At 40.1% G+C, this 26,596-nt stretch overlaps 1 protein-coding gene across 2 annotated transcripts; it reads right to left on the bottom strand.

Moving 5' to 3' along the window:
• Positions 1-873: 873 nt before the first annotated feature.
• PPARD (peroxisome proliferator activated receptor delta) lies at positions 874-24,851 on the bottom strand. Of its 2 annotated transcripts, none has more exons than XM_063453044.1 (6): positions 24,751-24,851; positions 15,843-15,988; positions 15,389-15,527; positions 10,835-11,031; positions 6,748-7,198; positions 874-3,854 (listed from the first exon to the last, which is right to left on the bottom strand). In XM_063453044.1, exons 1-6 carry the CDS (start codon positions 24,758-24,760, stop codon positions 3,607-3,609), a joined length of 1,191 nt encoding a protein of 396 aa, XP_063309114.1. In that variant the 5' UTR covers positions 24,761-24,851; the 3' UTR covers positions 874-3,606. The 2 variants fall into 2 exon arrangements, with proteins under 2 accessions (XP_063309114.1, XP_063309120.1); XM_063453050.1 differs by having other exon boundaries at positions 3,740-3,854; positions 6,992-7,198.
• Positions 24,852-26,596: the final 1,745 nt, after the last annotated feature.

Here is a 26,596-nt window from a genome sequence, read left to right as displayed (position 1 = left end):
CAAGGCAATAATGGGATAATTCTCAACATTTCAGTTAATGTCAACTTTCGTCAGGAGAAGCTGTTTATGCACAAATATGTTATGTATATAACATTCCATTTACATAGAGAAAAATAAATTACCACTAACCGCAAATTTTGAAACTATGTCTACCTGATTTTATGAATGTGAATAAAAAAAAAACCCATACCCTGAAAGTAAGTTTTGTCATGTCAAACATCAATATGCCATAGCAATCTACCATGCATATTAGCTGAAAGATCTGAGTATCTCAACACCTTGACCTAAATGTCCTACTGTTTGAGAGATCTGCGTGTCTTCATATGTTATTAACTTTGATATTGCAAACGAAAAAATGTTCTATTAATAAAAAAAAATGACATTTAAAATGAAATTTGGCAGAAATTTGTGATGAATGGACTCAAAATGTCATGCCATGATGGAATAAAGTTCAGTTGGGGCTGCAATTTTGTCCAACAGTAAGATTAATCCTTTACATCTTCCAGTGAAAATTGTAAAACAATTGCTGTAATCAGTGTCAAGTAGCAGCTAATTCTGGAGTATACAAAAAAGTTTGTGGTTAATAGAAGCATTTGGCTGTCCTGATTGGTGACCTGATTACCTCAGAGAAGGCGGATCGGGCTGCTCATAATTGGCTGCTTCAGCTCTAAATTGCAGGTAAGTAAATTATTAATTAATTAATTTATTTATTTTTTAAATATTTATTTTTATTGTGCAAGTGATACAAACGAGCCTGTTTTGCCACAACAGCAGTCACAAGCAAAATAGATTCTTACAGTGTCAAACATGGCAAATAGATAATCTGCACAATTTTATATTATTAGTAAACAGGCATTAATCTGATTAGGCGACAATAATAGATAGAGCAACATTAACTGAAATAACATAAAAGTAGGTCTAGAGGTTAAAGCATTGGTTGTCAGGCTTAGAGTGCTAACATTGCTTGGGTGGGTCGTCATTATAGTATGGTATCACATTAGGTAGGCATTAAGGAATGCATATCTGCATTGATATCGCTTTTCAGGCACCTTTCCCTGCTCTGTTTATCAGGACAGGTGAGGTACACGATAGACAGGACAAGGTGCCATAAAACAACAGTTGGTCTGCGCTATTAGCTATGGTCATTCAATGATGCGGTGTCAAGATTATAGGGAGGTTCATGCATAGAATTGTTTGCTAAGTAAATAAACAGTAGTATGTAACTCAACGCGTAATACACAACATATGATACTCAATATTATGCTGTTCGGGTTATTAGGCAGTGAAAACATCTATGTAACAGTCCCAAAGGCTGAGTCAAGGTAAAAGTATGCGAGGGGCATATTGGGAAACCTGTTCATGTCGGGAGTCCACCAGGATAGACTAGGTCTGCAGTGCCGCCTGTGCATGTGCCGAGGGACAGTCCGGGGCTTCTTGCCCGTTCATCCAATGCCCAGTCTGTTATGTGGTCGTTCGTAGCTCTGCATTGGGCTTGTATCTTGCAGGCATGTATTGTGCCTGGGTGCCTCGTGGTGGTCCTGCGCTTTGGTTGTTGGGACCACTGAATGAGTAGATTGGGCCTTGTTCCGTGGCTTGTGATCGTGGGTTTCGGCTTTCGAGGGACCCGGCACTGTTTCCCGCCCTTCCAAGCTTCGGCTCCGATGCAGTCTGGAGGCCGCTCTGGCGCTGCGAGGCGGGTTCCATTGTAGGGTGCGTCGGGTGGTCGGGCGTATCCACGCTGCCACCTCTCTCATCGCCAGCCTGTAGGGTTGTCTCCTAGCTTTAAGTTGTGCCCAGAAATACGTGCGTAGCCGGTCAATGAAAACCCCTGTGTTCTTGGGTGGTTTGATGCATGTGTGCTTGGTCCCAAGCCGCATCCGCACCGCCATCTTGGCTGGGCCTATGAGGTCCCGCTTGATTGAAGGTTTTGTCGCTTGATCAGGTGTGCATGTGGGGGTAATCGTCCCCAGCGAGGGCTGTAATGGGTTTCTGCTTAGGAGCGTGTCCCATGCCAGGAGATCGGCCGCCTCCCCCGGTCCCAAGGCTCTGCTCTGGTATAGGCCGCATGGTCAGTTTAAGTTTTTCCGCGGCGCACCGGTGCCGGACAGAGATCATTTTGTTCCTGATGCCGTTCTGTATCTTGTACCGGTCCCCGTTTCCCGCTATCGCTTGTATATTGGTCAGTATCTGGACAATTTTGTCCATTGCTGCAGGAGCTCTAAAAATGTGCGACCGGCCATGTTAGCTGTCAGGCCCCGCCCCCCGTAAATGATTAATTTAACAATTTTTGTTATAAAAAATGGGGGGAGGATTCCAGAAATCTTATATAATGTTCCTTTTAAAAACTATATATATATCAAGAGAAAGTATAAACTTATGGTGGAACGAACACACAGCAAAAGTGCCATGAAAGCCGTGGTCATAAACGCATATAATTTTAGAAAACTCAAGTCCATAAAGTTCAGCACACATCTGTTTCTGCTGTTAATCCAATAGAAGGAGAAAACCTCTATGTGATGTTGTAGTTGTGTTCTATTATTGTTTCCAACTTTAAATACAGCAGATTACTATGGCAACTTGCTGGCACCTCATTACCATTGTATGGACCTACTGTTTTGTGAACATTGTTTTAGTGTTACAGAGGTGGTAATGGGTGCTTTGCTTTTCCCATAGAAATTGCATATTTATACACACAGTTGTCCTGATGAAAGCTGGCATTAACTGAAATATTGACGATTAACCAAGCTGACTTTAGGTTTACAAAGAGTGCAATTCTTTGCATCATGTACATGCATGTTAAGGTAGTGTATTCATAAGTGGTTAGTTTTATAGTAGTGTAGAGGTTAATGGACAACTTCACCATCCATATAATGATTGAAAACATGATCTCAAGATTAAATAATGCTTCTGTGTGTTTGTAGGCATTGCACATTATTCTCCACGTGATTATGATGATGATGGTACTCTATAGCGATCAAGACAGTAATGCAAAATAAATAAATTAGTTTGCCAGTTTGATAGTGAACATGCATATACTAAATAAATGCATTTACATGCATTTCTGGTAAAAGAAAAAACAAAACAAGAAAATGTCTTGGCACACAGGGTTCAGTCCTTAGCAGACTTTATTAGAGATCAACGTAAGCAATGCATTGGCTCAGCTATTGGGATGAGAAAGGCTCACTTGCAGAGACGAAATGTTACTTACTTTAGACTAATAAAATCTGCTGATGACTAAACCCTGTGGGTTCAGACCATTTCTTGCTTGTTTGGACTGAATGTAGATTTACCTCCCTGGCGGCACTGTGGTCATATCGCTTCTTATGACATGTGTGGTCTCATATAGAATCATTTACATTTTCTAGCTTCACTAAATTGAACCAAATAAGACTGTGAGAACCAGGCTCACACGGTCGAGCATTCTGTTTATAGTTAATTAGAAAATATAAATTTAAGATCATTTTAGAAATTAGGCTGGAAACAGTATTATGCTATCATTTTATAGTAATGTGTTAGAACTAAGTTACATTTAAATTAAATTGAAAAGAAAACTATGATTTGACAAATTGAGGCTTCACATTATTAAATAGACACCTGTGCACACCATCAGTACATGTCCTTATATATCTCCTGAAGTAGTGGATGCAGAGATGCACTAGTCTCTGTGCGTTTGATACTCTGGACAAGCTCTGCATGTTCTGTCACAAGCTGACGCAAGTCAGCCATCTTATGCAACAGCTTGGGGAAAAGGAATGGAGCGTCTGGATGAGATGTTTGCAGGTGAACTCTGAGAGCACTAAGAATTCCCTCCTGGATATCTTCTACATGCGATGGATTCATGAGTCCAGGTCGATCTGCAGAGGAAAAAAAAAACACAGACACAAAAATGGTGAAAGAAGAACAAATATAAAATAAGAAGAAAAACAAACAATACGAAAAAAGGTTAGCTCGAGATACAGTTGGAAAAATGTCAAAAGCAGGGATTACACAAAAGCAGATAGATAAACACAAAAAATTATGTATAAAAATAAATTATTTGAATCCTTAAACGTATTAACGTTGAATTTAACAGGATTATTCACTAAATTGAGAATTATCAATGTGAATTTAAATGTAAGGCCAAACATCTCTAAATTATCTATGCTGCCTGTTGGATTTAAATTTGAAATTCATGTCAAATTCTCAATTTAGTGAATAACTTATTAAATGTTCCAACTTAAATTGTTTATTTGTCTATATTTATAACCATATGAATTATATTTCTGCCGTGTCTGCGTTTTTGCATAATGCGGTTTTTCATAGTGTAGGCAGTGCTAGCATATGCATACATATACAAATGCATAATTAGTGTATGTATGTGCATGAAGGGGAGTTTGTATATAGTGTAATTGGGGGATAATTATCAAAGTATTCTGACAAATGGTGCAAAATATTAAAAGTGCTGCAATCACCATGGAAACTCATTTTTTACATCTTTGCACCACTTTTCAGAATACATATTCTTAATATCTGACTGTGCTTAAATTTAGGTCATTAGTAATGTACACAGCAGTAGGGTTTGCCATGTTGACTAGATACCTGACAAGAGGGTACACATATGGACTGAAATAACCTAGAAACATTGTGCTTGCCCTGTATATTATGAGAGTTTCTTCCCACTTCTGGGAAGAATAAAAAAAACTGAGCTTCAGAACAGTTTACTGTTATGGTCTCCCAAGCTACTTGGATTTGTAAAGTCTGCTAATAATAGGAGATGTTGAAGATCACATGAGAAATTGCTAAACATTTCTTAGTACCCATGTATACTATACTCCTAGGGCGGACAACCTTCCACACTCCTTTAAAGCTCTTACAGAAATTATGCTGGCAAAACATCAGGGGAGATGTAGTCCACAACTACATCTCCCAAAGGTTGTCTACCCTCGTTATACATCTTCCAACATTAGTGCATTTTCTTATGTAATGTTTTAACTTGTTCCTGGTGTTACTTTAACACCATTAGGATGGCACGTCCTATACTTTGGAATGAGCAGTGTTCTATCCCCAGACTGACCGGTGAACTGTATGCGTTGCTAAAAAATGAGCTCTGCATAAAGTCCAATAACTCCATTGACAACACAGTGGCTGAACAATCACGCTACGTCGCAGTGATTCTAAGGCTGCAGGCTTCTGGAGGGAGACCCTAATTGTCTGAACAGACACTGACAGTCTCCCTACAAGTCCCAATCCAATTTTAATCAGTGCTGGCAGATGCACAGTATGAACTGCTGGGAAAGCATGCTTGATTCAGTATTATAGGGAAATCTTCCTGTAATGCTAAAAACAGACAGTAGATGGCAGTAACATAACACACTAACGTTTTAAAGGAACACTATAGGCACCCAGACCACTTCAGCTCATTGAAGTGGTCTGGGTGCAGTGCCCCTATTGTTCCTTAGAAACTGCAGAAACTGCAATGTTTACATTGTAGCACTAAGTCTGCCTTCAGTGGCTATCTCCCAGTCAGCCACTGAAGGTTCTTCCTGGATCCAAATGGACCTTTCGTCTAGTAACTGACGCTGGATGTCCTCACGCTCTGCATGAGGGTAAGGGGTAAGCACCTAAACCTCAATAAAGTGGGCTGGGTGTCATGTCATTGTCTTTTTAACCCTGCACCTGAAAACAATGGCGTTTTGCAGGAATAGCAGTGTTTACATTATAGGGTTTAAGTGCCTTTAGTTGTTGTCACTTTACAGCCACCACAGGTGCTTCTGACTAAATGTCGAGTGAACTTTGGACATGTTTGTAATCGTAACGCTATAGTGTTCCTTTAAGTTACAGTGGAACAAACACATAGCACAAATTCTAGGTTTTGTTTAGGTTCAGAGCTTGGACAATTATCTCCTTAAGGGGTTAAACAGTGAAATAACAACTGAATCGTAAAATCGAGTACCAAAATAGCAGAGTTTTTAAAAGCCTTTAACTCATCTATTCTGTCTATACTATTTGATGTGTGGCAAATAAACATCACACATTACACAACACATATCCATATCTAAATATAGATGTATAAAATATTCTTAGTAGTTTTACACTGTTTTAGTGGTTACTTATGTCATCTATGTTGCTTTTGCTCTCTTAAAGGAAATATCACTTGGTTGACAGGGGACCTACAAACCACAATGCAAATATATAATGCTAGATAGGCAGATGGTTTTAACAGGTGTTTTGGTATAGATCCCTACCCAGATTTTGTCTTGAGAACATGTTAGTATGGCAATGCTATTATTAATGTTGCCTTTAGCATACTACTATATGTTGAAAGCCTCTTCTCGGGAGGTGCAAGAGTAATAAGTAATCACAATTTATAAGGAAAACATGCTTCTAGCACTTACTTTACTACAATAGACAATTGGACTTAAACGTTGGGTGGGGGAAAAATAGATTTCCTTTTGTTTCTCCTTCCTAAAGGAAAGCATAGGGTATTTCCTCGCAGTATCTGTTATCGTCAAGCATAAATATTGAGGATACAACTATACTCGGAATGCAATATAACAGACAAGACAGAAAGATGACCAGAACTTTTTTCAGATATTGTTAAAGGAAGTAGAAAAAACAAACAGAACATAAAAAAGATAAATTACTAGGGAATAAAAAATTTTTTTAGATTTTGCATAAATAGAGAATTTGGATTAGGTTAAAAAATGTAAATGAGTGTAAACAGATGAAAAGAAAAGAATAGTAAGAAAAAAAAATAGGGTCTCTAACCACCGCATAGGATGATGGCTGCAACAAAGAGTGCCAAATCACTGTCATTAAGCTCCAGTGCATTGAACTTGGAGGCGAAGTGGAACTTGGGCTCCATGATGTGACAAAATGGATGGCGAAGGCTGCGCAGGAACTCACGAGTAACAAACCCACGTCCCCCTGCCACCAAAAGTCCATCTTTGTTCATAAGCGAGGCCAACATGCAAAAGATAGCCTCATGGACCCCATACTTCAACAACGTGACCTGGTCATTGAGGTAGAGTGTGTTGAAACCTGGAACACTCTTGGCAAATTCAGTGAGTGCACGTACAGTCTCCACAGAAGTGCATTGGCAGCGATAAAAGACATGGACTCCAATTTCAGTTCCTGAGGGATCCTGCATGGGCAATTGCTCCCACAAAATTCCTTGTTCTGCTTGCCACAGGGTGTCCATGTCATGTATAACAAAAGGCTAAAACAGACAAAGAACAAGGTATTATAAATGATATCATATATCAAGACCATTATAAAAATTTAAATTTGGGAAATGAGTTTCTTAAATGCTTACTCCAACCACAAGCCAGTGTTAAACCCTAGTTTTGGTTAGTGTATCCCTTTCTGAGGTGGTCTGCCACAGACCCCCCACTTAAAAATAAAGACAAATAAATAAAGCTCACTCGTTCCCCTGCTGAGTCCAATTTTGCACTGCAGCCTGCATCCTTGTCAGATGTGAGCTGCAGCAAGAGGTGAGTCTAGTACTAGTATGCTGGAGTAAGAAGTTTTTCACAGAATTAACATTAACCGGCCAGGAACTTTGCTCTAGGATGGCTAATAAAGCTGCTGAAGGATGAGTTTCACCTCTGGCAGCTAAGTGGATAATCTTTGAATGTGCAGCATTAAAAAAAAAAAAAAAAAACAGGCACATACAAACTCCAACCATCATGACCATGTCAAATCAACGAAGTGGTCATGGTACTTGCAGTAACCTTTTAATTGGAACATTCCCCCAAAATAAGCTAAAATATAATCATACATCAAGAAGACAGCATTAGCATCCCAAAATACAAAAAAAAAAAAAAAAATCCACAATGTAAATATACTAATTGTAACATAAGTTGTTTATCAATATACAAAAAAAAAACTAAGTTTCCTTTCTTGGATGGTGAAAGCCAACAAGTCGTAATGTATGGCATAAAGTCCCTCCAAAACGGGGGGTAGAAAAAACACTAATGCAACACTTCACTCGCTCAACCCATTTTAACCTGTACTAGATGTACCTTAGTTATGTTTCTTTTCCCAGGATGAAAATGGATTAGTTAAAGTTCTGAGTGAAGTGAGAAGATTTATTTTATTTTTTGACAAGCCTGAAGTTTAGCCTCCTGGACAACATGCAGAGTCCATTACTTCTGGCCTTTCAGTGAGACCTCTTTATGAAGCTTCCTTGAGTTGACACCCACTAGGAACCAATGAACTTGAGTTTCAGAAAAGAGGATCATGTATCCTCTCGGCTTAACGCACTTTGTGGCCATTCAGAGTTCCAGATTCTATGTTTGTGTATATCATTGGCACTTTGTCCACTTATGTAAAGTGTGAAGGAGTAACACTGCAGGTGTGGAATACTATTGTATTTTTTATTAATACTATTTCCATTTTCTAGTCTCTAAGTCAAAAAGCATTTTTGTGATGTTTCCCCATTAAGAGCCTCAGTTCCTGCTTCAGAATCTGTGTTTGTCTGCCTATTGTACATGTCAGCTTCTCCTGCTAAAGCAAAAAAAAAAAAAAAATGTTTTTTTTGGGTATTGCATGTGATCACCAATTTTGTGGCAGCCAGCTCAGGTGTTTGAAAGTGTAGACTCTAGAAGGTGCAGAATCTGGATCTTGGTGGCAGACGAGGCCTATTACCCCTATACCACCATTTAAGAAATGCCATTGCCTCTGAGTGGGCATCTTGTATAATAAGGAGGGATCTAGAATTTGGTGAAACACTCATCTACATCTTAAAAACAGATTAAGAGCAGAAAACAAAGCTTGCCATGATATGTTTGCTGAGAAAATGTGCAGCTTGCTCAAGAGTAGTAACTTTTTTTACTCTATGGAAGTGCTTGGCCCTCAAGGCTCTATCTATGAGAATGCAGGTATCAAATCCCTAAACCTGGTTTTCATACCTGCATTGTAATTGTAAATTCAAAAATTGTAGATTCGTATTTTGATGTGGAAATGGTAGAGATGCATGGAGCAGATAGAACGGGTGTGTTTGTATGTAGTTTTAATTTTTCAATGCTGCTGTACATTTGTGCGTAGTATTGTTATTTAAACTAAGGGGTGTGTTTGTATATAATTTTGGAGCTTGAATGCAGGGGTCAGTTTTTATGTAATGTTTGAGTTTGACTGCACACGCTCTGATACACGCACTCTGACTCATACACACACCTTGACTCACAGATACACATACACACAGATAAACAGACTGCCAAATACACACACTGGCAAACAGAAACTGACACACACTAATATTTCGTAATTTTTATATTTGCAGCCACCCACCTGGTAACCTTTCATGTGCAGGAGGGTGGCTTGCTTGGGGTCCTGCTGCTGGCTGAGGTTGATGGAAATGTGGTGTCTGGAGCAACTCTCTCCTTGTACCTTTCCCCTCTAATGCCTGTGCTGCCTTCTCTGCCTCCCACTTGGCGCTCTCCCTGTACCTGCACTCACTTCCTCCCACTTCTACCGATATTACAGCGGCCTGGTCATGCTGTTAAAGGGCCGCAGCATCCGACCGGGCCACTGTCCAGCAATACCCGTTGGGTGTTGCTAAGTGCATGGGCCAGCTGATGGGCCCTCTCAGTATGTGGGACCCGATGCAGCCACACTGATTGCACAGGCGGTAGTTCCACTGCTGTTATAGACCCTATCTCGTTTGTGGTCAAGCGTTTATGCACTGTGGTTTAAAAGGCTTGCTGCACTCTGTGCATCATCCACGTATAAGAAAAGCATACTGCATTCATATGTTAAAACATCAGTGATGAGGCTGGCTTGGCAATTTCTGTGAGGTAGTGTATATCATATGTGTATGGGAGTGTTCAGCTGTGTATATAGGAGAACAGATTTGTATGTGCATGCACATGAATATCAGGCAGGACAGATCTGAAACCCCCAAGGGAGAATACAATTTGGTCAGTGGCCCCAAAGTAAGTTGACCCATGGCTTATAGCAAGTAAAATTTTAGCCTTGGCGAGTAGAAATTCAACCCTGATGAGCATGCTATTGACAATGCATGCTTGTAGTGGAGAGTCATTTTTACAGGGTCACTCCAACATCAATGACCACTTCTGCTTTTTGAAGTGGTTATGGATAATGGAACCTGACTGTGCAGTGTTTCTGCTGTAAGTTATTTGTGCTTGTGTGCCGGGGGCTAGTTACACCCTCGCCACAGAGTTCCTGGCTGCATAATGTCAATTCTGTGAATATATTACGTCTGTCACCAGAACACACTGCATGTAGGCAACATAATGACAGATATAATCTACTTGTGTCCCCCTCCCTGCGACCTCCCTATACTGCCCACTACATTTCCCTCCCTGTCTCTCTCTCCACTACCTGGATCAGAACATGCGCATGCACTCTGAGCCGGCTATACGGGTCAGAGTGCATGCGTATGTTCTCTAAGAGAAGCCTTTGTTTAGACCGTGCAACTACAGGAGTGACATCAGGTGGGGACATGGAAAGCAGCGCAAGGAGGGTCGCTGGATTTCCATTAAGAAAACATTTATTTTATAAGTTATTTGTAGTGTGGGAAGGGGGGGGGACCTAAAGGATAATGCCCTATTTTTTCAAGTTATAAGGGTTAGAGTAACCCTAAAGTTCTAACAAGTAGCATGGGACGTTTAGAAATTTTAAGAGTTGGTTTAAAGGAAAGGAAATTAATCAATGAAGCATTGAACAAAAATAGTACCTAAATATTTCATTCAGTAAGAAAACAAATCTTTCAGTAAGAAAACAAATCTTAATTTAATGAACAACAATTCTAGAGAATAATCTTTTACTTCTTACTGGACAAATATCTTTTGGATTTAGTAGCTGCAGTTATTTTAAAGTTTTGTTTTCTCACCGAGATGCTACTTCTGCCAGTCAAAATGTCCCGTGCTTTCTTTTTTGTCATGGAAAACGTGTGCATATATGACGAGTGGATCTGTTGTGAAAGGGCCACAGTGTCTGACACCGGAGAGTCTGTAGATCCTGCTTCAGTTGGTGGGGTCTGAACAAGGCGTCTTTTCTCTGCTTCTGGCATTCGACCAAATCGGATTGCTGTCATGGAATCAATAAAAAAAAATTATCAGTTGAGCATCATGACAAAGTATGATCTCCTATCATCCTAGTATTCTGAAATATTTCCCTGCTGCACAGCCAATTTCCATTCTAGTGTAACCCTAAAGGTTTAAAGAATGTTTGTGAAAAATGATCTCTGTAATGCATCTCCTAATTTGTTTTATGTTTGTTTATTTTAGGTTCCACTCATAAAAGTTGGTCTAAATATTGGCCAAGAAACAAAGACATTATTATTATTTTATTATTTATATAGCGCCATCAGATTCCGTAGAGCTATACAATGGGTGGACTAACAGACATGTAATTGTAACCAGACAAATGGACGCACAGGAACAGAGAGGTGGAGGGCCCTGCTCAATGAGCTCATAACCAACGTTATTGACTAGATCTCACATTGAGACAGTGTAATTTGTTTTAAATAACAAACATTCAAATCCATGTTGAAGTTTTTTTTTTTAAATTCTTTATTTTTCTTGTGCATGTAAAGACATTTAACATTTTGTCTTGTGATGCCACAACAGCATTAGCAAGCCGGTTAAGTACAGTAGGGTTAACATGGCATGCGATTTGACAGCACATTTTTATATTAATATCAGGCTAGAGCCGGAACATTTATGTCAAGATAAGAGGTACGATTGTAAACTTTTAAGGTTACGATATTTCAAGCGTAGTTTCACGTATGGGTAATTATAAGCAGTTGCATCAGATTTATAAAACAAACTAAATACCAGCTGAGAAATGGCGTCTATTGTACTGGTTCTCGTCGTGGTTTGTAGGCATAACAGTGTTAAACACCACAACAGAGTACATAGGGGTTTACAGGTTAGAGACTGTGGCATGGGTATTTACACATTTTTCCTTTATGAACCGGCTTAATGTATCCGATGAGGTTCAGTTGAATATTGCAGCATATGTTGGAAACAAGAGAATGTTAGCTACGCTAGGTACAGGATATTATATAGTATCCTGCATGGCTGCCCTTTAGTATGGGCATGCGCACAACTCAGTTATTTTAGAATAGTATAATGCAGGTACATAGAGTATGTGTTATGAGAGTAGCTTTTGGGGTGAGCCATTAAAGTAAAACTAGTGAGGTAAACCCCTGAGTTGCCCCAGCATATCATGGAGTGTGTGTAGATAGAGGCATGCAAACATAACATCAATTATGGTATAGCAGAAAATTAAATTAGCGGCCTCATCAGCACAGGTATAGAAGTGCAGCACAAGGAAACATGTACAAAAACAATAGCGATAATATCATACTGTGGTAACCAAGGTGAAGTCTGCCTACGTGGGTGGCCACAGATTGCAGGTAAAGTCCTGATGCCCGGGTCAACCAATTTTTCTAATTGGGATTGGCAAGGTGTAGTCCGAAAAGTCCACTTCGGTAGCGATGATCAGCCGACTCCCATGTTCGGTATGTGCCCGGTCTCTCCACCAAATTCCTGGGAGGCTTCAGTGTTGCGGGTCATATGGGAGACTTAATGCCAGGTCCCAGTGGTAGTTGCCTCAGCATGCAGGTGTGTTGCTTTTCCCTCCGGGTTTCTGATGGCTGTGTGGTGATGCTCTTGAGCGCAGGCAGGCAGGTCGGCTCTTTAGTAGCTTTCAGGGTTCCGGTCTGTGGTTCAGGTTGCGGCCCTGTGCGGTTTCCTCCGGGCAATTTCCGTGATGGTGCTTTTGGGCAGGGGGTTCAGGAGATATGCCAGCTCCACTCTCTCCCCGGCTGTGGTAAGAGGTGCCATCATCTCTGTACTTGCCCCGAACTTGATGGTCGTCCCCTCTGCAGTCAGGTTGCGCACATGGTTTGCGTGCAGCGGCCATCTTGGGGGGTAATCCACTGTGAGGTGGATTCTTTAGGCCCAGATTGGCACATTGGTGGCTCCCCGTGCAGACCGGGATAACCCCCCCGGTCCAGGGGGGGGGGGGGGGTAGCCAGACGCCGACAGGAGACCCAGGGGAGCGGCCGTCTCGTCCTAGCTCAAGCTCCAACACGCTCCGGGCCCCTGTCAGGTTACTGTTGATGCCAGGCAGGGTCTTGAGAGGTATCCCCGCGTACCCCAACAGCTGGGGAACAAGTTAAACGTCGATATGGGTTGCTGTTTGGGTTTGGCTCCCAGTTAGCACCGACATTTCAGCCCTGAAGCGGGAGCTCAGACACGGCATGTCTGATCCCGTCGGCGGTCAGGCCCCGCCCCCCATGTTGAAGTTTAATGAGACATAAAACACATAAATCCAACACTCTGCATGCTTTTTTTAATTAATCATATTTATTTATTTATTTATGTGTCTTTGATTTTATTTCTGAAATTCAACCTAAGTTGGGAAATTAGGGAATTAATTTTTCTAATGTAGAGCATGATCTTTGACAATGGACAGAGCTTAAGGAACACTATAGGTCTAGGGATACAAAAATGTATTCTTAACACTATAGTGTCCTTCTGCACCTGCGGTGCCCCCCTCTATCCCTGGTGGCAAATAAAGCGTTAACATGCCTTTTTTCTCTTACCTGCTTCCAGCACTGATGCCCCTCGGCGCTGGGTCAGGTTTGTCCTCTGCCGACATCACAGCGTTTCGGAAATTTAATTCACATGTGCGTGCATTAGGCCTTCCCCATAGGAAAAAGTGCTGCGTCATTTCATGTAGTAAAACTCTGTGAAACACCAGGAAGTGCATCTAGTGGCTGTCTGTTACCTAACCGCTAAAGGAGGAGACAACCCTGCAATATTTCTCAGGAACTGCACTAATTACCATTGCAGGGTTAAGGGGACAGGAGCACTGCACTCAGACAACTTTAAGGAGATGAAGTGGTTTGGGTCCCTTTAAAACAACATACTTCAGGAACAAACTTAACCTAACGGTATTTGATAGTATGTGGCCTCATATTCATGCTGTGCTTTTCTTCACATTCAAATTTAATTTGTTTTGCTGAAAAAGATTGGGTTTTGCAGCTTTCTGTAGCATTTCCCTATATCTGTGCCAAAAGGAACTTTAAAGTATTATTAGATTATTACTCTCAACACATATTTAGAAGGTGACCTGCTGACATCATGTCACCCTTAGCTTATCACTGTGCTCTAATTATTTGTTTCTTTTCCTTTATTGCAGCTTGGAAATACTATACAGATAATTAGAGGACAGTGAGTACACACTGATCTCTTATTGATTTGTATTAATTGTAAAAGAGATAGCATTGCGAAAAGCTACAGGGTTATGCAGGCTAGTAAACATAGCATGAGTAGGAGGCCAAAACCAAAATGCACTTAAATAAACACTATAATGTCAGGAATACAAAAATGTATTCCTAACACTATAGGTATAAAATAGCGGTTTAGGACCCCGGCCCCCCTGTTCTCGTTAAAAATATGTTAAAAACTCACCTTTTTTCCAGCTCTGCGCAAGTCTCCTAGCGGCTTGCCATGCCCCATTTTCTTGGCAAAGATGATTAAATTTGATGATCTAAGCCTAGGGCAATCCAATGCTTTTCCCTAGGAAAGCAATAGGAGGCTATTGCGGTGTGCCACTCCAATCAGCATCTCATGAGATGCATTGAATCAGTGACGCTGAACGTCAGCGCTGCACGTTGTAAGAATGACACAGGAAGCACCTCTAATGGCCATCTGACTGACTGTCACAAGAGGAGTTCCTAGGCAGTAATGTAAACACTATCTTTTCTGAAAAGACAGTGTTTACATTAAAAAGCCTGCAGGGACGGGCTATAGACACCAGAACAACTACATCAAGCTGTAATTGTTCTGGTGACTATAGTGTCTCTTTATTTTATGCTAGTAATTAGAGTGTTCCAAGCTAGATTGAATGTGTAAATGTAATTTACCCACAACGCATCAGTCATAACAATCCCACAAATGGAATCCATGGAGGGATACTTGGGAGTACAAATCTCAATCTCCTTGAGTTGTAGCTGGATCCACCTTTGGCTCTTGGTCTTTGGTTCTGCTCTCTTCTCTATTCTTTACCTTTTTTGTCTCTTTTTTTTTTTTCTTTCTTTATTTGTTCCTTAACTCTCTCTCTTTGAATCTGATAATATATCCTATAATGTTCACTGGAATTGGGTTTTCCTCTTTGGTTATTTTTGGTGATGTCTCATGCTTTTGGAGTTGGCATTTCTTACTTAATAACTTTACAAATTCAAGGTTGTGAATATAATCATTAAGATACAAGGGAAAGGCATAAGGAAAGTATGCCTTGTTATCCTTACTTTTCTACTTTTATTCTACCTGCTTTTTTTTATCAAATACATACTTTAAAGTTTAGCAATACGAAAATTATAAATTGTGTGGTTACCCTCATTTTACAAAATATATCTTCTCAAGCTCACCATTGTGGGACATGCCAAGGCTCAGGCACTTGTTAAATCTACAAAACTGACACTTGTTTCGATTCTTCTTTTTGATCTTGCAGTTACGGTCACAGTACTCATACTGTAGTCTCATCCGGAGGGTCCGCCTAAAGAAGCCCTGTGGAGTGCAGATCGGTACACATAGTTACATTTAACTATTTAACTTATCTAGAGCAAAATCAAATGGAGTTCAGTTTTTAGAAAACCTAAATATAGTTGTGTAATTTACAGTCACTGAAGCAATTCATTCATACAGAAAATATTATAAATAATGCATCTTGATATCTCAAAAGCATGAAATTTGAAACAGAACGAGTCAGATACATTTGCATAGACATTTAGAGCACCCATATTTTATTTTTTACTTCACATACTCATAAAATTAGCAGCTATATTTTCAAATTGAAAAGTAGGCTCATATTGATTTTTGTACCTTACAACCCTCACAGGCATGTACCCCATAATGGAACCCTGACGCTCTGTCGCCACAGATTTTGCAGTCCACTCTTTGTGCGGCTTCCTGTTGCTCCTGTGAACTGGAAAGCAGCTCATCTGAGGATGGAGAGTGAAGTGGAAGATCTAGATGAATGGGATTGAGATGGACAGTTAGAAAATTGTCCATAACACACACACACTAACACTTTCACAACGTTATAGATTTGCTTCTTTAAACATAACTTAAAGGGACACTATAGTCACCAGAACAACTACAATTTCAGAGAAAAGGCAATGTATACATTGCCCCCTAGGGACACCTATAATTGACACTCCTCAGATGGCCACTGGAGGTGCTTCCTGAAGCAGTACTGCACACTGCCATTCAGAATCTCCACAATTGATTGCATTTCTATGAGGAGGTGCTGACTGGCCAAGATGGCGTTTGGCCCTGCCCCCCGCCTCCTTGCCGATTCCTGCCAGTCCAATGCTTTCCCTATGGTGATATCCCTATGATGATGTCAGTACGGAGGTGGATTGTTGGCGGAGACAGAAAATAATATAAGTATTCACAACTTTTGAAGGGTTAAGGGGGGAGGGACAAGCCACCTAAATGGTAGCTTTAACACTATAGGGTCAGGAATACACGTTTGTGTTCCTGACCCTGTAGTGTTCTTTTAATGTAGCATCTCCAAGGAATTTAGTGACAACTACATTATACATTACCTACTTCCTACACCGGTCAGAAGACCGCTTAAGGGACACTATAGGCACATAGAACACTTCCTCTCATTAAAGTGGTTTAGATGCAGTGTCCCCGTAATTGCCCAGAATTTACATTGGGAAGTCTGGGGTTCTGGTCTGCCCATGACACGTGTGCTGGGTTGCAACTTGCCTCTGGCACATAATTTCCAATATCTCTGGATGTGCAGTGTTTGCAACTGAAACACTGCACATTCAGGCTCCTACCACCATGACCACTTTATATCACTTAAGTGGTCATGGTGGTTAGAGTAACCCTTTAAGGAACTAAATGTGGAAATAAGAGAACTTTTGTTATTAATCTTTCAGGATTCTTTACTTTCAAGAATTGTACCGGAGGATTGGAGAAAGGCAGGTGTTGCTCCTGTATTCAAAAAGCGGGTTCACAATCTTGGCTGGAAAAGTATTTGAAGTGTTATTAAGGGATAATATTCAGGAATTCCTTGGGAGGAGCAATGTTATTAGCAATAATCAGCATGGTTTTATGAAACATAAGTCATGTCAATCTAGCTTAATTGCATTCTGCGAATAAGTAAGTAGAAGTATAGACCAGGGTGTTGGAGTGGATGTGATCTACTCTGATTTTGTCAAGGTGTTTGCTATGGTTTCACACAATAGGCTAAAGTTCAAACTAAAAGAAATTGGTATAGATGAAAATTCTTGTTCTTGGGTAGAACATTGGCTTAAGGGAAACTATAGTCACCAGAACAACTACAGCTTAATGTAGTTGTTCTAGTGAGTATAATGGCTCCCTTAACCCCTTAAGGACAGAGCTTTCGGAAGCTTGTCTTTCACTCAATGACAACGGCATTTTTTGCTGTTTGCATTCAACTGCAATTTGCATTTTACTAATTTATTGTACCGACGCATATTATATACCGTTTTTTAAAGGACAGAAAGGGCTTTAATTTGATGTAACAGATATATATATATATATATATATATATATATATACATAAATGCTTATTTATTATAAAAAAAAATACAGAAAAATGCAAAAAAAAAAATTTGAGTTTTTTTTGACAGTTTTTGCAATAATAATGTGTGCACAATTAGTGCAGGTTAAGGAAAGTAATTAAAAATAAATTCATTTAGTTGTTCTGATTTACAGAATATATAATGTGTCTGGGATTTTAAGTTTTTTTTCGTAGTTACAGGTCACAAAGCACAAGGAGTAAAATAAACTTTTAATGTGGAGCGATTTTAGAATTTGGTATGTTTGTCTTGTAAGTTTAATAGCCATAAAAGAAAACAAAATTGCCACACAAAAGTATATTTTATATATAGTAGACACCACAGGCTATTTACCTAAGGTTGTTTTGACACTTTCTACGTAGCCATTTTACCGCCAACCTCTGCTAAATATTGGAGTAAAATTGTGTTTTTGGGGGGTTTTGGCACAAAAACTTATAACAAAGACCTGTCCTTTTCAGTATTCACAGTCTAATTTTGAGTGACGGATTTAATGAGCCTATGCTTCCATTTGGGGTATTATAGTAGTTTGACTGTTCAAAAAACCCCACAAAGGCCTACCATTTGTAAAGGTAGACACCCCAGGGTATCTCATAAGGTGCATATTGTGCCTTAACATGCCCCCATTATTTCACCAATATATGCCAAAGTATGTGGTAAAAAAAAATTTTGTGCATTTTTTTTACATACGGATTGCATTTTTGCTGGGCATTTTGTATATTTCATATGTGCCACTAAGTTCAAACCCCCCAAATTATGCTCAGCTAAGTCTTCTGAGTAAAAGGACACCCCCATTGTATGTCTATGGCACTATTTCGTGAAGCTACAGTGCCATACAGGAGACCTGTCCTTTTCAGTATTCATAGTAGAGTTTTAAAGAGACGGATTTAATGAGCCTATGCTTCCATTTGGGGTATTATAACAGTTTGACTGTTCAAAAAAAACCCACAAAGGCCTACCATTTGTAAAAGTAGACACTCCAGGGTATCTCATAAGGTGCATATTGTGCCTTAGCATGCCCCCATTTTTCCACCAATATATGCCAAAGTATGTGGTAAAAAATTATTTTGGGCATTTTTTTACATACGGATTGCATTTTTGCTGGGCATTTTGTATATTTCATATGTGCCACTAAGTTCAAATGTCTTTGGCACTATTTTGTGAAGCTACAGTGCCATATTGGAGACCAAGCCATATCAGTTTTGACCGAACTTTGAATTTTGACGCTGGGCCTATGTGCAATTTCCAAGCATCTTCGCAGGTTTTAAATTCAAACTACCCCACAAAGGCCTACCATTTCTTAAAGTAGACACCCCAGGGTATTTCAAAAGGCATATTTTGAACCTTAGCGTGGGATCATTTTTCCGCTAGCTTGTACCAAGTGTAGTGGTAATAAGCGTTTTTTCTGCCTTTTTGACACACAAAGTGAGTTTGCACAGTATATTTTGCAAACCTTATGTGTACTACCACTGTATAATACTTCATATGTTGCTCAGATATGTCTGCTGAGTACAAAAATACCCCCGTATGTACCTTTGCCAGGTATATGTGGACATCGGAGGGGCACATTTGGGACACGGCCATTCCATTTTTTTTCAAACTTTTAATTTTTACGCTGTGCCCATGTCCCATTTTAGAGTATTTTACCAGGCTATATAATCCAAATACCCCATGAAGCCATACCATTTCTTAAAGTAGACACCCCAGGGTATTTCAAAAGGCATATTTTGAACCTTAGCTTGGGATCATTTTTTCTCTAGTTTGTTCCAGGTGTAGTGGTAATGAGCGTTTTTAAATGTATTTTTTAACTTTTTAAAACTTTTCAACTTTTTCAACTATTTTTTAAACTTTTGTTTTGCTTATTAATTTTTTTAAAGTTTCCTAAACTTTCCTAAAACTTTTTTTTTACAGATTTAGCATTTTTCTAAGCTTTTTCTTTACCGTTAACCCCTAACTAGCAGTAAGCAGCACTAACAGTAAATTCCCTATTTTCCCATAACTCCCACCCACCCCAGCTAGCAAAATATTTAATTAAACAATATTTAAATTAGTTAATTAAATAAATTTAACCCCTGAGGGTTAAAAAAATAAATAAAAGTTAATCGTCAGGGGTTAAAAAAAAATTAGATCACAGTATAATACTGTGATCTGTATTTTGATCACTGTAGGCAGTGATCGACTGGCAGGGAACGGGTTAATTTTTATTTGGACTGGGTAAAGGGGGGGGTTATTTTTTACTTAAACGTTATTAAAACTTTTTTTTAACTTAATTTTTAACTTTTTAAAGCTTATTTTAAAACTTTTTTTTTACGTTAACCCCTAGTTAGCTTAACACTAAATCCCCCAATTCCCCACTAACTTCTACCCTCCCCAGCTAGCTAAATTTATCATTTTAAAATATTTAAATTAATTAATAAAATAAATTTAACCCCTGAGGGGTTAAAAAAAAAAGCCAGATCATAGTAAAATGAAATCCCTGCCAATTGATCACTGTAGTCAGTGATCAATTGGCAGGGAAGGGGTTAATTTTTTATTAAACTGGGTAAAGGGGGGTGGGATTTTAATTTAACTTAATTTTATTTTTTACAGGGGGCAGGATCAGCACTGATCCGTCTCCCTGCACTTCACAGTGAACCCGGAAGGTGAGTATACTGAGCACATGTGCCCGCTCTGACATGCTGTCAGAGCGGGCACATGAGCTGGGACAGCCAGATCCGGTGCTCCCGGTCTGCCTCTAATACAGAGGCAGACCGGAGCACCATTAACCCCGCGATCGCCCCGTCACTCGTCGTTAAGGGTTTCCCCTGAGTGACGGACCTCGTCCGTCACTCGTCATTAAGGGGTTAAGGCATTTTCATGTAAACACTGCCTTTTCAGAGAAAAGACAGTGTTTACATTGCCCCTAGGGACACCTCCAAGTGGCCACTCCTCAGATGGCCACTGAAGGGGCTTCCTGGCTCAGGGCTGCACAGTAAGCAACCCTGCCGCTCAGCGTCCCCACGCTCTGCATGGAGACGGTGAATTTTCCTCATGTAGATACATTGATTCAATGCATCTCTATGAGGAGGTCCTGATGGGCCAAAACGGCATTTGGTCCCGCCCCAGTGCTGATTTTTAGCCAATCCAATGCTTTTCCTATGGGAAAGCATTAGATTGACTAAAAATCAACCATTTTGATTATGTCATAAAGGGGGCGGAGCCAGCGCCGGCAGACCTGCGCAGAGCTGGAAATAAGGTGAGTTTATAACTTTTATAGGGAGGCTAAGGGGAGGGGGGAAGCCACCTAAATTGTGTGTTTAGCACTAAAGGGTCAGGAATACATGTTTGTGTTCCTGACCCTATAGTGATCCTTTACAGAGAGTTGTAATTAACTGTGCATTGTTAAACTGAGGGACATCACTTACCACTTTGGTCCAGAGTCCTGTTCTGGGTCCGGTTCTATTTAACATGTTTATAAATGAGCTTGGAATAGGCATTGAAAGTCATGTTTCAGTGTTTGCAGATGACACAAAAATCTCTAAAGTAATACTTAATATTAGCAGGATAGTACTTTGCTGCTTACGGATCTAGATAAATTGGGGGGACTGGGCACTCAAATGGCAGATGAAAGAATATGCAAGCAACTTACACCCAACATGGGAGTGAATTTGGGAACTGGTATGTACAACAAAATATGCAATATAAATCAGCAGTGGCCAGTAAGGTATTGTCATGTATAAAAGGGGCATTAATTCTCGGGATGAAAATATAAATTTGCTTCTTTATTGATCACTGATATGACCACACTTTGAATATGCTGTGCAATTTTGTGCCCCTGTACTAAAGAAAAGTATAATAGCATTAGAAGAAGTGCAGAGGCAGGCTACTAAATTAATAAAAGGAATGGAACATTTTATTTATGAAGGAAAGTTAACAAATATAAATATGTTTAGTTTATAAACACGGCACCTTAGAGGGAATGTGAATATATGTATATTTGGAGCCAATACGAACCATTGTCTTGAAATCTATTCATGAACAGGACTATACATAAGATACAAGGTCATGCATTTAGACTGGAAGAAAGGCAAAGGAAAGGGTTTATTACAGTAAGAACAACAAGGATGTGGAATTCTCTGCCTGAAGAGGTGGTTTTATCAGAGTCTGCACAGGTGTTTAAACACAAACTGGATGAACACTTAGAAAACATAGAAAAATCACATAAATAGGATTATAGGTCTAAAAATCTAAAAATGACCTAAATCCTATAGATAGGGGATAACCCTTAAGGCAAATATATATAAGTCAAAAACAAAAGAATAACCAAAGCAAGCAAAATTAGCTAGCGTTGGGGCCTATGGGATGGCGGCAAATGTTACAAAAATAGAATAGTATTTATAAAGAAGTCCTGTACTGTCCTGTACCGTTCCATTATGTGAATACTTTGTTTATGAATCCAACTCCTGAGGGATTTGAGGACACTCTTTGCCCGAGTTTTCAGAACTGTTCAAATTTTTAAATCACTATTTGTGTTTTGCTTGTCATTCTGGTCTAAATAAAGACTATTTTATTTTTATTTTTGGATAGTTAAAGGACCACTCTAGTGCCAGGAAAGCATACTCGTTTTCCTGGCACTAGAGTGCCCTGAGGGTGCCCCCACCCTCAGGGACCCCCTCCCGCCCGGCTCTGGAAAGGGGTTAAATCTTACCTTTTTCCAGCGCTGGGCGGAGAGCTCTCCTCCTGCTCTCCTCCTCCGATCCGCCTCTTCTCCTCCCCGTCGGCTGAATGTGCACGCGCGGCAAGAGCTGCGCGCGCATTCAGCCGGTCACATAGGAAAGCATTCATAATGCTTTCCTATGGACGCTTGCGTGCTCTCACTGTGATTTTCACAGTGAGAATCACGCAAGCGCCTCTAGCGGCTGTCAGTGAGACAGCCACTAGAGGATTAGGGGGAAGGCTTAACTAATTGATAAACATAGCAGTTTCTCTGAAACTGCTATGTTTATAAAACAATTAGTTAACCCTAGCTGGACCTGGCACCCAGACCACTTCATTAAGCTGAAGTGGTCTGAGTGCCTAGAGTGGTCCTTTAATGCAATGTTAAACACAAATACACACACCAGGCAAGCCATAAGGCTTGCTTTTACCACATAAATCTCACTTTAACAGTGCTTTCAATACGGCAAGGGATTCTGGGTAGGGGTATGCAAATGAGCTCAACAAAGAACCACATTTTTGCCTCATAATTCCACTTTATACATGGATTCCTTGGAGTAAGTATGTGTCTGCTGCATACAACAGCTTTGAAACACAATTCAGGAAGAGGTGCAATGCCAGTGAACCACTCATGGACAGCTATTTTGTCGTTATTTCAACTCATCAGCATGAGATAGGTTACTGGCTTGCTCTCCCTGCTCAGCTCCCTCGCGCATACAGCAGTGATTACTGCTCCGTCGCTGCCCGAACGCCAGCCGCTCAGCAACCCCACTGAGAGAGATGCACCAACTGGCACATACAAACACAGATATACACACCTTGACACACACCGGCACATACAAACACAGATACACACACTTTGACACATAGATACATACACACACAGAGATACACACTGTGTGGCAAGGTGTGTGTATCTGTGTGTCAGATTCATACACACTGGCACATACAAACACAGATACACACACCTTGATACACAGATACATACAAACACAGATACACACACTTTGACACACAGATACACACACACACAGATACACACTGTGTGTCAAGGTGTGTGTGTCTGTGTGTATCTGTGTGCCACTATGATACACAATGACACAGATACACACAGTGGCACATACAAACACAGATACGCACACTTTGACACCACACAAATACACAGACTTTGACACACAGATACACACACCTTGACACACAGATAGATAGATACATACATACACACACAGATAGACACTGTGTGTCAAGGTGTGTGTGTCTGTGTGACACTATGTGCCAGTGTATATATCTGTGTGTCAGATACACACATCCACACAGATACACATTGACACACAAATACTCACACTGGCACATACAAAAAATTGCACTTTTTTTTTCCGTGGGAGAGGGGGTGGGTAGGGGGCTCCACGATGTTGATATACTATGTCAAAGGAGTCCACTGTAAAAATTAATTGGGAATCCCTGGTCTATACCTATTTAATGGTTACATAATAATATAGAATATGGTTATATGAGGAGTTAAAAACAACAAGAACAAAAACAGGAACAATGTCTGTGTGTTTTTCATTGCTCAAGTTCAAGGTAGGCCATCGACTGAATAATGGTTCATTGTTGCCACTGGAGATGACAGTGGTGATGATAAGGCACTTTTGGACCCTTATAAAGTGTTATTATTATTATTATTGCCATTTATATAGCGCCAACAGATTCCGTAGCGCTTTACAATATTTTGAGAGGGGGGGGATGTAACAATAAATAAGACAATTACAAGAAAACTTACAGGAACAATAGGTTGAAGAGGACCCTGCTCAAATGAGCTTACAGTCTATAGGAGGTGGGGTATTAGAAACATTAGGATAGGTTATGTATCATGGTTCGTTTACTAGAATGTTGGATGGAGGAGGTGCCACTTTCTGAGAAGTGACAGTTCCGTTTTAATCCAACAGAGAGCAGGTTGTCATCTGAACAAGTCAAAAGCAAGGGTTTATTTATTAAATGGCGCACTATGGGGACTCTGATGGCTAATTTCAAGCAGTTAGCTGAGCTTCTGTTTTCAAAATGTGCCACATAATGTTGCAACCTGAAAACGCAGCTTTGAATTCATCAAAATTGACTTTGTATGGAGTCCTACTAGTTTAGACTTTTCTGGGTGAATTCAATCATTATTGTCAAGTGCAAATAGCCTTCATTCGCTAGTGATAAAACTTACCATTACTACTGTTCTGCAATATGTACAATCTTCCATGTACACGCCTTTGCACATAATCTGCCTCCCACTATACTACTGCATTATATGTGTTATATGTATACACACACACACACACACACACACACACAAGGACACGTACATTTTAAACATGCAGTTCTACGATTAATGTTTGACTCCCGCGAATCTTAAAACATAAACATTCTATTGCTCACACACAACACTCAGTGCATTCCATTGTTGGTATTGTAAATTAAATCATATATTTTACCTTCTTTCATCGGTCTGCGACGCGACAGGATTTTTTTTTTATTATTATTCAGGATTTAAAAACCCAGTGTCCCATCCCCCTTTCCTGCAATGTTATTTCCTGTGACTCGGATGACATCACAGCAGGCAGATGGAATGTGCGTGGGGGAGGAGCACATGCCGCCTGCTTTTTTCCCAAAGTGTTGTTCGTCGACTTAGTAATTTCAGCCCCTTTGCAAAGACTTTCACACACGTATACAAATGTTTCTGTAGAAGCTAGTCTGAATAGCTTTACATTTTACTTTCGTGCTTGGTCTTTGACATGATCTGATTTTATGGCTGTTTTCTTCATTTTTAAGTGTGTGTATGTAGATATATATGTAATAGCGTTATGTGGGATTAATATGTTGTCAAAACGTGCTCCCACTATTTATTTCTGAACATTAGCTCCAATATTTTTCACCCACCCTACATTTGATTTATGTTGAATTATGTGAGTTGTACAAGTGCTGCCCCATGCCTGTGAAACATTTAACTACAACACTAAATGTACAAAGAATTTTAAAGTTAAAAAAAAAAAATCAGCTGACATTTCAACACAAGCAAAAAGATATCACAAGACAAAATAGGGGCTTATTGGTTTTTGGTTAAGCTGAAAGTGGGAGGAAAGGCAGAACTTCAACCAAGTTCAGCTTGTTGTTATTTCCTATGATGGCTCGTGAGAAGTGGCATTTTTTTGAGCAATGCACAATGCACTCTCACCATGCTCTCTAAGGGCAATTCCCTGCTGTCACCAAAAGTAGGACACCAGGTAACAAACCTGGAACAGGACCCCAAAATCAGTACTGCTGTCCTACCGTATTTGGTACAGTTTCCTGCTAACATTTTCCAGGCTGTACAGTAGGTGGAGTAACAAAACAAGTAGCTGTAACAAGAAAAGTTGGACATACAAACCCATCTGGTGCTGAGTGTCCTGCTTAACCCCTTAAGGACCAACCTTCTGGAATTATGACATGTCACACATGTCATGTGTCCTTTTAAACAAACTTACACATCTTTATTCCATGTTTTTCTTTAGGTGCCATTATCCACGTTGACTTGTTCTTCACCTATACAGTTGTAATAAAAAATAATCAACCCCCATTGCAAAGCATTTTTATTGTCAAAATTTACAGAGAGCAAAAAATGGGGCGCAAGAGAATACTGAGAACGGGCAGCAGCTGAAATAGCCTGCCCTTCGGTGGGTCCCAGGCTAGATCTCTAGCTGGTTTTAGCTCATCTTGTGCCATTACAGAGAGAACATCTCTGAAACATATCAGACTGGTCCCACCCATGCGAGCAGTCCAGATCCGAAAGGCCAGCAAGTTCCCTCTGCACGAGAGACATAGCAACCCCAGACGACCGTTTCAGCCTTGTTAGGCATCATAAGTGAGGCATAGCTGATATCTCTCTAGGCACCGTGAGCAAGGGGTCCACGTCTGGATTACCCTTTAAACTAATGGAGAGCAAAAAACGGGGCGCAAGAGAATACTGAGAATGGGCAGCAGCTGAAATAGCCTGCCCTTCGGTGGGTCAGTCTGATATGTTTCAGACATGTTTTTTTCTGTAATGGCACAAGATGAGCTAAAACCAGCTAGAGATTTGAGCGGGGACCCACCGAAGGGCAGGCTGTTTCAGCTGCTGCCCGTTCTCAGTATTCTCTTGCGCCCCGTTTTTTGCTCTTAGAATTTACAGACTTTCAGCAATTTGCAATGAACAAATAAAAAAAAGCAATTGAAATAGCTGAACACAACGAATGCTTCAAGTAGTTTCCCCAAATTCAACTGAAAATGCAACTTATAATGTATTAAAGATAAATTATCCAGTCT

This window comes from Pelobates fuscus, chromosome 1 (assembly GCF_036172605.1).
Source record: "Pelobates fuscus isolate aPelFus1 chromosome 1, aPelFus1.pri, whole genome shotgun sequence".
In the NCBI taxonomy this organism is placed as follows: Eukaryota; Metazoa; Chordata; class Amphibia; order Anura; family Pelobatidae; genus Pelobates; species Pelobates fuscus.
Note: the sequence above shows the minus strand (reverse complement) of the source record. Positions and strands in the feature narration are given on the sequence as shown.